The following is a 15,297-nucleotide window of genomic DNA, read 5'->3' as shown; positions in this document are numbered from 1 at the left end:
AGAATTTACCGAAAGGTTCGAAGAAAAATCTTATTCAAATAGAATGAAAGTTGCGATGCTAGCTGGAAATTACTATAGTTACAGGTACGATAACGTTCAGTCAGTACCATTATTTATGACTGCCGTCCATTGTGGGAACCTTGAATTACTTTATATAATGATCAACTTTGCATGGTTAATAAAAACAGTTTTTTGAAAGCCAGGTACTTCTTCGATTTTTACAAAGATTGCTTAGATTCACCAACTCGATAAAAAAGGTAGGACAAATATTTTAATTTTCCAGAATGTCTTTTTGGCTTTGTTGTTCGACTCATTTCAGGAACCAAACACTAAACAACTTTTCTTATTGGGTAAGTCATTTCTATAATTAAGGTATGTACATTAAACGTGTTCTACTCTATTCTTAATCCCTATGTAAAATCTATATATATATATATATATATATATATATATATATATATATATATATATATATATATATATATATAATGTCGGTTTACAACGTTCTTCGACGTCTTCGGATTTCCAATCTCCATCTCATTCTATCGTTCCATAGATCGTCCTCCAGTTCTCTTTCTCTGATTTCTTTATCAACTGCTTCTCTCCAACTTCTTCTAGGCCTCCCTGGTCTCCGCCTATCTCTTGGTTGCCATTCAAGAATTTGTCTTGGTATTCTATTCTCCGACATTCTCCTTACGTGTCCGTACCATCTGAGTTGTGTCGTTTTGATGTCATCAACAATATTTAACCCCCATGATTTCTCGGACTCTCTCGTTTGTTATTCTGTCGCGTCTGGAGATTCCCGCTGAGCGGCGCCAGAAGTCCATTTCTGTTGCTCTAAGCATTTTCTCTGTTCTGTCTTTTAGGGGCCACACTTCGCATCCATATGTTGTGATACTTTTTATTATGGTGTTGTATATTCTTCTTTTATTTTCTTTAGAGATGTTTTTATCCCACAGTACGCTGTTCAGTAAGGCAATGCCTTTCCTTCCCTGTGTATTTCGTTCCTTAATGGCTGCATCTAATTTTCCGTCCTGAGTGATCTTTACTCCTAGGTATTTGTAGTCATCACATAGTTTGATTTCTTGATTTTCCTCTACGAGAAGGTTATGTTGATCTCCTCCGATACTCATGTACTCAGTTTTTTCCATATTCACTTCCAAACCCCACTCTGTAAACTCTTCTAATAGTTTTCGCATCATGTAACTAAGGTCTTCAGAGTCCTGTGCGATGATGACCTGGTCATCCGCAAAGCACAGAGTGTGCAAAGTTAAGTCTATTAGTGGTATGCCCATATTCGTACATTTTTTCTTCCACTTGTTGAGTGCTGCTTCGAGGTATATTTTGAATAATGTTGGGGATATACAGCATCCTTATCTTAGTCCTTTAGTCACTTTGAATCCCGGTGTTATCAGATTTCCTGTTTTAATTTTTGTTGTTTGTTGGTAGTACAACGTTTTTACTGCTTCAATCAATTCTATATTTATATTTGTTTTCCCCAGTGTCTCCCATAATTTATCAAGCGGGATACTATCATATGCTTTCCTAAGGTCTACGAACGTCAGGTGGACTTCTTGGCCACGAGCAACTTTCTTTTCAATTATCTGAGTAATAGAGAAGACATGGTCTATTGTAGATCGACCTGCACGAAAACCAGCCTGTTCTTCGGCTTCCATATCTTGGTATTCTTCTTCTATTCGATTTTTTATTATTTTCCCATATATTCTGCTAATACTACTAGTAACTGCAATTCATCTATAGTTTTCAGGTTTCGATTTATCTCCCTTTTTATGGATGGTGCTCATATGCGATTCTTTCCATTCCTCAGGTATTTCATGTTTATTTATGCATTCCTGGAAAAGTTGTCGTAGTCATTGAATTAGTATTTTGGGTCCATGTTTACTGAGTTCCAGAGCTACATTTCCTGGGCCAGGTGATTTGCCATTCTTTAGATGTCTGCATACGGTTTCGACTTCTCTCAAATTTATTCTGATTGGTTTTCAGTCTGACGCTTTGTAAACCATATTTCTCCATAAAACAAAGACAATCAAAAGAGCCAATAAAGTAGATTCCAGGGAATAGAAAAAGGAGAGGTAGACGAGTACTGGAACAGATATAAAGAATTAGAGGAATGATCAACGAGAGAGCCTAAAATAAGCCAGTCTATACCTTAAGAGCAAAACACCTCTTCAGTCATTTTATTTGAATTCGTAAACAAAGTTCCCTAGAAAACGTGTTTAGCACATTTAGAAATAATGAAAACAGTTCAATCTGATATTTGGCAATATTTATTAGATTTTGTGAAGATGCAGAAAAAGGCATATCAAGGTATATAAACGATATCTTGTATATGATTGGTGGTAGACTTATAGGTCTGTAGTTTTTGATATCTTCTTTGCTACCTTTCTTATTAATGAGAATTATGTTTGTTGTATCCCAGTGGTCTGGTATGCATCTTGATCTTATTCAGTTCGTAGATATACCTGCTCAGATTTTCAGTTTTTTTTGCCAGCGTATTTAAGAAGTCAATACAACAAACGTCAATAGAACTTTTCAGAACGGCTGCAGATAGAGTCAAATGGGTCATAATGATCGCCAATGTCCTTAGGGATGGGGCACGTTAAGAAGAAGATTTAAGAAGTTCTACTGTTATGACATCTATTCCAGCTGCTTCACCGCTACATCTTCTTGGTTACTGATTGCTTCTTCAAGTGTTTCAGGGGCTTTGTATAGGTCGCTGTAGAATTAAGTCACGAGTTGTATTATTTCATTTCTGTCTGTAATTCTGATGTTTTCTTCTTCCCAATGATTAATGCAGAGTTTGTTTTCTTATTTCCTGTTTTCGATTGCAGTTTCTACCAGTCTTCCATTGTATTTTCTTATGTCCTCCTTAATATTTTTCCTTATTGTCTTACAAAGGTCTCTAGATATGTACATATATAATTATAATTATAATTGTAAAATATGTTATAAGTAGTTTTAAGCAGTGGGTTTATCCATAATGAGTTTTACCCTGAAGGACTGAAAAACATTAGTAAATACTTTAAAGTGAATAGACAATTGTTTCCCGGTATTTGTAGTATATAATATTTTAAAAGCCTTTGTTTTTATTTTTGCTGGAAAGGCCAAAAGCCGCCAGGTACCTAGTTATTATATTTAGAAAGTAAGTCACAAAAAACCGTTAGCATTTTCAAAGAAATTTGTTTACAAACGATGCTTGGGTTTTTCTGATATCAATTAAGAGGCGGGATATAGAAATTTTCTAATTGGTTAGCGAGTTTGGAATGGAAAAAGAGAGTGAATGTTTTGAAAGTTTGGAGTAAAAAAGATTATTATGTGATGGTCATCGGAGAGAAGCAGTGGAAGTTTTGTGTAGTCAATTTAGAAGCAAGTGCCAGTAGTTAAATAATTAGAAGTGATTGGCTGAAAGGTGGAACGAGAGATAGATCCAAGCTGAGAAGTCGAATACCTCCTGGATTCTATAAAGTCCAAGTGAAAGATTGTTAGTATATGAAAGAGAGGAGAGAATTTTGGAGTTTGTTGAATGAGTACTGGTAAAAGAGGCCTGCTCGTGTTCTTGGAGAAAGAGGTTGCTGGTATGCTGACAGGTGGACACTTAGAACGAAGAAGGCTTTGATTGGTAGCCTTACATAATCAACAAGGGGGAGCTGTTCTGGTCGAAAGAAGACATCGTCGTGTGTGAGTTAAAAGGTTAGTCAAAAATTTTTTTGACATAATTTTTTTTGTATATTTCAAATAAAAGACTCTATACTATCAGAAGAACAAAAATGATCGCTATTTAAGATACCATCAAGTTTATAAAAGTTTTTTTTACTTCAAAGGATAATTATAAATATTGCGTAATAAATTTAAAAGGTTTCTTTTTATAATATTCAGAATTGTTTGTACAAAAACATATGAACAAAAATTGCAATATTTAAAAATTTTCATATTATTTCTCTTGATAATAAAAGATATTTGTATTTGTATATTTATGTTATTTCTATTTATTTTCTTTCCTTATTTTATCCCGAGAAGGAACAATTAAGAGATACTTGAAGCCACGAGAAAATATAAGTATAACCTAAGCTGATTTATTATTTTTATAAAATGGCACCCTGAGATTGTTTTTTTTATATGATTTGCGACACTTAGATAATTAATTAAAGTAATTAAATAAACAAAGAGTTAAATAAAAAGTAAGAAAAGGCAGATCACAATAATATATATATATATATATATATATATATATATATATATATATATTATAATATACTTAAAGCGTAATGTATTCATATTAAAATGACCCGAAGTTGATAATAATCTGTAAGCACATTTAAATGTCGGTCGCATCGGTGTTGACTAAATAAGTCTTTAAAAATACGTTGTAAGGAGTATTTTTATAGAATGTTGGCAACTGTGTGCCCGTTCAGTTCAGACAAACCGATGGTATCGCAGTGTTAGTTATGGGCTACAAAATATGCCTACTCTTTGCTAACCAGGATTAATGCCCTTATTATTTAAAGCCGGAGCGAGCGTTTCCGCCAAACTGTTGCATTTTAATTTTACTGCCGCAAAGATATGCATTCACACTGCGACGATCACACCTCGCCGTCAAAATTATGAGGGTGAACTTAAATGCACACTTATTTAGGGAAGTTTTGTATTTGTTATATTTGTTTTCGAGCCTACTAATTTGATAAAAGCGAAAAATAACTAAAAGCAGAGTTTAGACCACAGGAATTTTATTTCCCAATTACTTAGTCCTAAATTCTCGCGGTATAAATTCTTCACTTCTTTTTCAGCCTTTCAGCGTATTTTCTGTACTTTTTCTCACTATTCTCATTTACACCCTTTCCAATTGCCTTTGTGTTGTGGCTGTGTCGGATCTTGTTGTCAATTCTGATGCATATATAAAATTGTTGATCTTAGACTGACGTTATAAACTCTTGATTTCAGCTCAGTGTTAATATTTCGGTTTTTCACAAATAAAATAAACGTCTGAAAGTACTAAGGAGAATTTAAGGGGTGCAAACAGTTAATGTCGACTATAACGTTATCAATCTATAACAATCTACAACGTATTCCATGACAAAGATCAGTGTAAACTATCAAGAAGCCGCTTCGAGCTAAGATATTATCACGTAATATCTTGGGACGAACCGACTTAAGATATTACTTAGCTTTGATACTTAAACTGTAAAAACCCCAGAGCTTTCAAAAAGTTTCGATTTCAGATTTCAGTGAACGGGATCTAGCAGGACCCTTTGTGCTGTCATCTATTTCCTCATCTGAAGTTACACATGGACCTAAACAAACCCTAACAAAGAACTGAAAAAAAAAGGTCCAGCGATATTTGAAACATTTTAACAATTTAAAAGGTGAGTTCCAAGACCCTGGTGTACGAAAATTTCTAAATCGCTTATAAAAATAGATCGAATAGAATGGTAATTGTATAAACTTTTGTTCTTTTTTAGTTATTCTTACCTCTGAGTTGCTTCATGTGAGCAACTGCCATCCGCAGAATCGTCAGCTTGTCAGGCTTCCTGGCAAGGGCACTGCATGTGGGAACCATGTCTGACAATTCGGTAATGTAAGCTGTCATCTTATTTCTCCGCCTCCTTTCAATTTCGCAATGATTCTCCCTACAGTAAGTCGCAAGAAAACGCATCGGTCATTACATCATTTTGACTATTTATTTCAAGTAAATATTATTTTGTGTTACAATGCTCTCAGATACTCTTTTTTAATCATATGTTCTATGAAATCTAGGTCAATGATATAAATTTCAATTTTAAAAATGCAAAAATAAAAACTGCATCAAGAGAAACAAATTTTTTGTCCGTGAATATCTTTGTTAAAGAAATTACTTTAGTAGTTTCAGAAAAAACATATTAGAAATATTAACAAATTTTGTTTTTTCATTTTTAAAATCAGTAGCCAGATAATGCTACTATCTACTTGCTGGAATTTTTTATTGTAAGATTAATGTTACTTTATGCTAAAATTTAGTGGTCTCGATGTTTTGCTCAACTAGCATTCACACATATATCACAATCCTTTGTTCTTTCTTGTTCACTGTTGGGTCTCATTTTAGATAAAACATAATAATTAAAAAGCACAATTCCATAAGAAAATTGCTTCAGAATCATAAGAGTGTATACAATTTAGAACACGAAGTTTGCAAAACGATTCTTCTAACGTGAAAAAAATGTTTAAAAAATGAATATCGACTAAGTTGGACCCTGTACTTTTATAGATTGGTGATCAGGTATGAAATTTTAGAGGTATAATTTGAAGATAGACATGATAACCAGAAATTATCTAAATTTTCACTCCAATTTTACCATCGCCTTATTATGTTATTAAAATATGGGTGGTTATAACTGAAATCATTATTTTTTCGTACAGTTCTTGACGTTCGCATGAAGTCAATTTGAGTATGTAAACGCTGAGCCGTTGAGAACAATCATTTATAATCAAAAATAAAATTCGAAAGATGCTTAATTGGATCATAATTATGTACAAGAGAATGATACATAATTACATACAGTCAAGAAATAAAAAGCGGATCTAGAATGATTCTTCAACGAGTCTGATACAAGTTTTTAGAGAAACCACAAGAGTACTGTTTTCTAAATTGTCATAGAATTTATTTAATACCTTGGGCAAATATGCAAATTGCATATTTTATGTAAATATTTTAATTTTGATATTGATGCGATGAATAAACAACTGGAAAAGTTCAATGTTTATTTTCTATTTCAATTATACGACAATGCTGGTCATTTAAATATTATCTAATGAAATGATAGTCCTGTCCCATTTTGGGAAGTTCAAAATCTGCCAGTTTATAGGATCAGGTAAATAATGAACTTTAATGTCAGTCAGTTTCTCCAAAGAATTTTTGTTATATTGAGACTACGAAAACTTTCCTTTGGTTCACTTAAATTCTATTATCATTAATTTTAGAGTATTATTCACCTTATTATTTGCTCTCCTTGATTTTTTCTGTCCATTATGTGTTTCGTCTAACAAAAGTCTGTAAAAGAATTACACACAGTAATAAATCAATCACATAGCCGTACGCAAATTAAGTATATTTTAGGTACATTTATTAGTATTAGTAAACATTTTTGCTCTTGCTGTATAGATCGGTTCGCGTAGAAAAACATTTCTGATTTAATACCGATTTTAGTATTATCAAAGTGGGGTATGATCCTCAAGGGTAAGCGGGCCAGAGACCATATAGTTTTTGCACTGGAGGGAGAAAGGATTGAACCTACCAAAAAGTGAAGTACTTGGTGGTAGTCCTAGATACGAGGCGAACCTTTGTTGAGCACTTCGGCACTGACAACGATTATGCGCAATGTGGAAAGACCAGGGACTGCCAAAAGGAGAATTTTAATGGAAGTGGCATATTCTACTGTACTCTATGCGGCACCGGTATGGCAACAAGTGCTTAACATTAAGAAATATAGGTGAGTGCTAGAAAAAGCCCAAAGAAAGCACTGCTAAGGGTAGCACATGCATACAGAACAACATCAACGGTGGCCATAAAAGTAATCGCGGGTGTTACTCATCCACCTGATGGTGAAGGAAAAGGCGGAAACCTACGGGAAGAATAAACAGAAGAAAATAGTAGCTAGGAATGGCAGCATAATGGAGTGGCAGGAAGAATGGACAAACGAGCATAGGGTGTCCTAGACGAGAGTATTTATTCAAAATATTGCAGACTGGATGAAATGCGGCAACAGAGACACTAACTACTTTTTCACCAAGTTCCTAACAGGGCACGGCTCCTTCAGGGCCTACCTAGAAAGAATAGGGAAGGTAGCGGATGGAAACTGCGCAGAATGTGGAGTGTCTGATACGGCCGAGCACTGTGTATTCAAGTGCAGAATGTTCAATGACAACAAATATTAATTACACAGGAAGGTACGTAAGATAAGAGCAAATATAATGACAGTAACTCAAATTGTCAGGTAAAGATAAAGGTAAGAAAGAGAGAAAGATAGAGAGAGAGAGAAAGAAAAGACGGGCTATTCATGTGATGCGCCGGTCTGAAGAGGAACTACCGCATGAGTAGTCCGGTTGAGGGGGTTTATTTTAGTCGGAAGGCAGAGAGCTAATGGTGCATCTGTGAGCACGACTCCTTTAGGAGGACTCCGTGCGGATGGACCTTTCCACCCTGAATCCAACACACGCCGGGGCATCCTTAACGGGACACGGACTGGTCTTTCCCATAAAAAAATATTATCAAAGTTCTTAAAATCTCATAGATGTGGCCTTTCTTCGAATTTTTTAGGAATTTTCAACCAGAGGCAATAAACATATAGATAGTAGAATATTCTATATGCAAACTGTAGTGCATCATCTCGTGTAGAGGGTGGAGAAAACCAAGCGGTAAAGGAAGCATATGACACTTCCTACGAAGCAATCACAAGGACGATTCGGCTGAAGGAATTCTGCGAAACAATTTGCGGTAAATAAACCAAATGTAGGGCTTAACATAATGCCCCCAGAAGTCCAAAATAATTAAATTTACCAGAACTAGAAATTTAGAGAGATTTTTTATGCCCTACAAACCTAAACACTATAGATCTACATATGGTGAGAGTAGTAAAGTAACTTGGGGTAATACTGGACTCAAGAGTTACTTCTAACCAGCAAATAGGATAAATAACCAAGAAACCGGTGACTACTTTAATAGTAGCCAGACGCATTCATTGACACATGGGGGATTTAAAACCAGACGTATTATATTGGATTTATCATGATAAAACTATCAATAACATATGTGGTACATCGGTGGTATGATGACCTAAGGTATAGAAAATAAATGTCATTCTCAAATTAAACAAGCTTCTACAACTTGCTTGCCTTGGAAATAAAGGGGCTCTGGGGACACAGCAACAGCAGCTACTGGAACTATCTCCTCTACACATCGTTATAAGGAGGAGGAAAAATCAGATATTACAGACTACGAGAAAATATGAGTAACTTAACAGTTAGACGCAGGAGATAGTAACATCATAAATGAAATTAGATATACCGTATGGATAATGACTTATTAATACATGGTATCCAGATACAGGCCTTAAGTAACTTTACAGATGATCTGCCCACGAGAGGGATGGGAGAGAAGAAATGCTGCAAGGCTGCAAGGTTACACGTGTTACACAGACGGGTCTAAAACTGTAGAAGGGCCGAGTGTACGAATTTACAATAGCAGTGAAAATATAAATAGTTCCATTCAACTAGAAGAATATACATCTGGATTCCAGGCAAAAGATTTATGCAATATTCCAGTGTACAAGTGAAATTAACATGATTACTTTTAAACTCGAGTAGATTAATACGCACACATATTCAAGCGGCTATAGAGGCTCTCAAGAGCCCTAAAGTAGTTTCTTGCTAGTGTGCCAGAAGACCTTAATAGACTGGCGAACATAACAAAGAGTATGAGCTACAAAATACTTTGGTCCAGAGCCAGCCGTAAGAGTATGAAAAAGCACCGTCTTCGACCGGAAATAGACGTATATCTAAACACAACATAACTCTCAGCGGAAAAGTATACCCGGTCTAGCACATGCCAAAATGTTTATTGGACGAATATGCGCTAATAGGGCTGAAGTACTGCGCAAAACAAGCAGCTAAGTAAAGAGAACAAATGATAATGGAGACTGGACAGACACTATCTAAACGACCAAAAACGGGTGCATTATCTTCAAATGAAAAAGAAATATGTGGAAAATTAAACGATTTTTTTGACGATTTAATTGAACCTGTTATTACTTAACCAAATAGCGATTATTCTTCTGAGCTTCTGAGTCTGATTCAGAATAAAATATCATAAGGGTCATAAACTAGTATATCAAAACATATTTATTTTATCTATTCCAAATCCCAAATGAACACATTTTGTACACCATTATATCTGCGAAAAAATCATTGGTTTCACGTAAAAATCTTATACAGATATTTGAAGGTTCAAAAAGGTATATGAGAGGTAGCTGATGAAAAATCCGTGAAGACATACAGCTGATTTTGCTTTGTTTTTGTTTTAAAAAGTCTTAAAAAGTGAAAAATCATTGTTTCCCCATATAATGTTTGTTTTATAAAGTAGAGAAAATGGTTCAAATTATAGATCTTAAAAAGTTTGAGAGTTTCTAAATTAAAATACATAAGCAATTAACCAAGATAGTTGCAAAAAAAACCCTTAATTTTGCAATAATTTATAAATGTTAATAACTTTGTTTTTGCATAATGATATGTAATATAGTGACTCAAAATTTTGGCAGTTAATGAGTTATTTAAGTGTTCTCAATTTCAAATAGATCGACCAAATAGTTTAGGTTATTTTTAATTGAAAGAGATAATTTTAAAAAAACCCTTAATTTTTTGCAGTTAATTTATAAATGGCAAAAACACGGCACAACTGAACAAGTGCATAGGGTGGTAGAAAAGATACAATCAGTCTTTCAGGAAAAGAGCTTTTGCGATGCCATTTTTCTGGATTTTAGTCAAGCATTTGACAAAGTCTGGCATCCAAGATTACTGTTTAAACTGAAGAAAGCAATATCTCAGCCGCTATACACGATACTAAATCATACCTCGAAGAAAGACTATTTTATCCAAGGTACGAAGAAAGTGTGTCTAACATCCACAACATAAATACAGGGGACCGGTAAGGCAGTGTCTCAATTTTGGTCAAAAACCAAGATCTCAGACAAGAAGCTGAAATATTACAACAAACCATGCATTTAATTGAAATATGGGTTAAGAAATGGAATATAAAAATCAACGAAGCGAAATCAGTTAACGTGGTATACTAAATGTCACAAAGAAACACCAAATATCCTAATGCATAACAACAACATTCCCAGAAATGATACTGTAAAATACCTTGGATTACATCTTGACAAGAGGCTAACATGGAGGACACACATCTGGATGAACGCAATTAGGAATACAATTCAAAAAACACTACTTATTACTCGTTACTCGGCCGTAAATCTACCTTATTATTTTCTAACAAAACATTAGTGTATAAAGCATCCGGCCCATCGGGACATACGGGATTGAACTGTGGGGAACTGCAGTAGATAGCAACATAGCAATACTAGAGCGATTTCAATCTAAGATTCTTCGTGCCATCACTGATGCGCTGTGGTTCATTCCACATACAGACATTTACAGGGACTTGAAAATCGAAACAGTGCAGCAAATGATTGTTAAAAGTAGTGATAAATATTTTAAATAACTGGAAAAACACCCCAACGAGTTAGCAGTAAATTCATTGGACAACTCTACACAACTAAATAGATTAAACATTAGAGTCCCTCTTGACTTACCATTTAGAAAATACTCTTTTTGGCTTAAGTAACAGTGTAGAGTCGGTCGTAAGATCAATTTTGACTTATGGGTCTTTTTGAGAACGATGAGGTGAAAATAATCAGAAGATTTTATATAAAAAAAATGTTTTCTTATCCAAGATATTGTCCTAACTTTATGTTAGATTTGGAGACAGGTATTTCAACAAAACATCAATTATATCACATTTCCATGACAAAAAATAAACACATTATTTAGTTTTTTATTCACTCCCCGATTAAATATCGTAAAAGATTCCCAAAGCAATTTTGTTCATAATAATTGATAAATGCTCTTTATACCAGTGAAGAACTCGTTTTGAAGGGAGTACTCATAGTAACTGTGGGAGAGTGGCTTTCGTGTTGTGATTTTTTCCACTGTTAATAATATAATATTGTTTAACAAAAATCCGAATTTGTAATTTTCCATTCTTGCCGCTACTTAAAATATATGCTTTCCTGTAATGGTAGGTAATTTTCGTATGAACCGATAATTTTAGGGATTCGCTTCACCGATCTTATATAAAGATCCTTATGGGATCTTATCGAGACATTTTTAATTGAAATTTACTTCTTCTGAACAGTTCTGTTCTACTTGAGGTACATTAAAATTTATTCTGTAGATAATTTTTTGAATTTTGCTATTGTTCAATCAATAATATTGTTATCAATAATATTGTATATGCAGACAACACCATACTACTAAAAGATAGTGTGAACTCCAGAAAATAATGGATAATGTTGTAGAAATATGCTGTAAGCCGTAAAAAGACATAAACAACATAAACGCCCCATTTACCTTACTTAGTCAAACTAAGTCAAAGAAAAATTAAATACAAAGATCTTCAAAATTGTAAGACCAAAAAAAAGACGTAAAAAAAACAAAGAAAGCACACGATATTATCAGACTAAGGAATATTTGTATAAAGAATGAGAATTCAAATGGCATGATAATTATTGACCATCATTATAATAAAAAAATTTAAGTACATTGGTAGATCAAAATATTTTAATTAAAGAAGGTACTTTATTAATTCAAACGGGAACCTGGTACTCAAACATTTCGAGACCCGAGCTCAAAGGGTTCTAACTGTACTTCGCTCGAAATTCACAATACACAAAATTTTTATTTGTAGGTGTCTTCATTGACAAAAAGGCACAGGTAGCTCAGACCCACCTGCGGGAAGTTGTCTTCGATTGTGAAGCGTACTCCGACGGTCCTTTTTAGGACGAATCGAACTGTTCATCCCGTTTACAAGATTTGTCATGTTGCTTCTATCAGCAAGAGGAATTTTATTGTTTTAATGGTATATAAAAGTTTAACATCAATTAAAGCTGAACATATTTTTTGTTGGTCTCGAGGCCAGCAATGTCCGACGACAAATAAAGTTTTATTGTGCCTGCCTGGATGTTCAACACATTTACAGGACCGTATCCGGAATAATAAGAAAAACTACACGTAAAACGCACTTTGCCTAGAGAACATATTCTTAATGGAAGTGTAACTTTATACAACTTTTTCTACTGTTTTTTGACATAATGTATTAAAATTATTTTACAAATATTCCTCTTTTTGATTCTTGTCATGATAACACAGTGGTGCAATTTCAAAAAAATTGATCGATTACTGAGAAGTGAAAGGTGTTTTAAAACTCGTTTCCCTTGTTCATTCTCAATCTGCCATCGGATGTTACTTATCACGTACAGGTTTTTCACAAATCGCCATCTAACTTTTATACGAAAAGACAGATCTGCTTAGTGGCTATGCTTAATAAATGAAAGTATTAAGATGAAGAAAATAAAAAAATCATTGGTTACAAGTTAAAAACTGACTCTATTTTAATTCTCTATAACCATTAAACAAATTAATATAATGTTACTTGCGATTAAGTCAAAAGAAACTTTATCTATCTTGAGTTTATAGGTGTAGATTACTCTGGATTAAATTTAATATCTTGATGGAAACTCTCCCCCTCTTCTTTGGTATAATCTCCCAAATTATCGGGAGAAATATCCAGGTGTGAGTGAAGAAAATGAAGTTTTACACTCATAAGACAACCTAGATTTTTCTCCATGCATTTTTCAAAGTCAGTGTGGATCATTAGCTGGCGAATTTAAGGTCCCACAAAAATTCCAGCTTGTATTTTCTCTAAAGTTATCTTTGGAAATTTCGTACCCAAATACTGGAAACATGGTTTAGTATGATTCAACGCTTTCACCAATTTTTTCATTAAACCCAGTTTAATAGGTAGTTAGTAGTTAGAGTGGTAGTTGTAGTATAGTTAGAACAGGTGGAAGCAAATCATGTTTAATGAACTGATTGACATTCTCGGAGCCTGGTGTCAACTGGGTTCTTGTTTTCCAAGATTTCACTGTATTGTGACTGGACCTATCTCTGCTATCCCATTCACACAGAAAACAAGGGAAATTTAGTAAATCCACCTGGCAAACCTAGGAGAATGTCGATGATTTTGAAATTTCCACAAATTAACCAAATGTTTTTCTAGTATTCAATATTTTTTAAGAGAATTTTCATATTGTCGTATGTTTCTTTTAAACGAACGGAGTGAGCTATTGGAATTACAGCATATTTGTTTCCATCATGTAAAAGGACAGCTTTCAAACTAGCTTTTGATAAATCTATAAAGAGTCTTCATTGAGTAGGTTTATAGTCAGTTCAAAATATTCCATCACTGATTGAACAGTGAAAGAGAAGCAATGATTTTACAGAAAATCATTGCATCTCTTTCTTAAAAATAAGGAGCAAGTTCACGTTTACGATGATGACAACATGAAAAAGTACACTCGTCGCAAGTCGATTTTTTGACTTCAATCTGGATCCAAGAACTTCTACAGCATCCATTGGGAGATTTAAATCTCTAACTAAAGCATTTAATTCTTCTTGAGTAAAAAGTTTAGGTAAGCGAACTGTATCAGGTTCCTATGCCCCATCACATACATTGTTCTCATTGTCACTACTTTCACAGTCACAATCATCACTAACATCTTTTAGAACAGTAGGAGGGGCGAAAACAGGTATAGTTATCGCTATGAGCTACTGGTATAAGAAGGTAAGTTAGCATAAACAATAGATTTCTTGTTCTTAGCCACATATGTTAGTCAGACAAAAGTAACAATGATTCAAATGATTTGTTGGTTCTCTCCAGACCATCGGTATTCCAAAGGACATAGCTTTCTTTTCACCCGTTAGACATAGTCGCAATGCCTTGATACAAGTTCAACAAACAGTATGAGGGGCCCATGCCTTGTCTTGATCGCCAAGTTTTACACCAAAATATAAAAAGTACACATTTTCTATAAATTTGGTAATATGTTGTCTCTGTTTTACAACCACAAAACACCCATAAATATAACAAAACATTAGGGCTATTTACAGATGATCTCCTATTTTAGAACAAATAATAAAAAAATATTTATCTGTTCATACAACGGGACAGTAGAAATGAAACTGACACGCTTTCTGTCTCTTCAATCTCGACTAAGCTTATCATCAGAAGGCTAATACTTCTCGCCATAATTAACAGAGTTGCCAAATGTATACAGATAAACTTTGCCGTCGAGTAGATACTTTATCAATATGTACTTAGAAATAATTATTTTTTATGATAAAACCTTCGGTCACATTTCTAATGTTCACCATCTGAACTGATTTGAATTCAGCGTCAGAAAATACTCTGTTAAACATGCTAAAAATTCTGGTTTACAATACGTATTGTGAACAACTGTCATTCGGATTAGCAGATATCCACAATACCTATTGTGCACAAATTTGTAATATGTTATAACAAATTATCATACGCCAGCGATTGGATGTCCTTTTATACGTGTGTGGTGTTGACTGAGATTTTTGATCGTTTCTTTAGACTGAATTTGTTGTTGTGGAATAAAGTGCCCATAACTT

The 15,297-nt window shown here is 34.1% G+C and overlaps 1 protein-coding gene across 9 annotated transcripts in view; it reads right to left on the bottom strand.

Annotated features, from left to right (window-relative positions):
- tgo (Aryl hydrocarbon receptor nuclear translocator homolog tgo) overlaps window positions 1-15,297 on the bottom strand; it is a 211,999-nt gene that overhangs the window by 45,083 nt on the left and 151,619 nt on the right. For 5 of the 9 annotated variants that reach the window (XM_072545424.1, XM_072545426.1, XM_072545427.1 and 2 more), the window contains one exon: window positions 5,488-5,649. In XM_072545424.1, coding sequence (XP_072401525.1) covers window positions 5,488-5,649 — 162 coding nt within the window. Of the gene's footprint in view, window positions 1-5,487; window positions 5,650-6,984; window positions 7,043-15,297 lie in introns of all 9 variants that reach the window. The other 4 variants (XM_072545425.1, XM_072545422.1, XM_072545429.1 and 1 more) reach the window with 3 other exon arrangements.

This window comes from Diabrotica undecimpunctata, chromosome 10 (genome assembly GCF_040954645.1).
Source record: "Diabrotica undecimpunctata isolate CICGRU chromosome 10, icDiaUnde3, whole genome shotgun sequence".
Taxonomy (NCBI): domain Eukaryota; kingdom Metazoa; phylum Arthropoda; class Insecta; order Coleoptera; family Chrysomelidae; genus Diabrotica; species Diabrotica undecimpunctata.
This window is presented reverse-complemented; position numbering and strand designations above follow the sequence as displayed.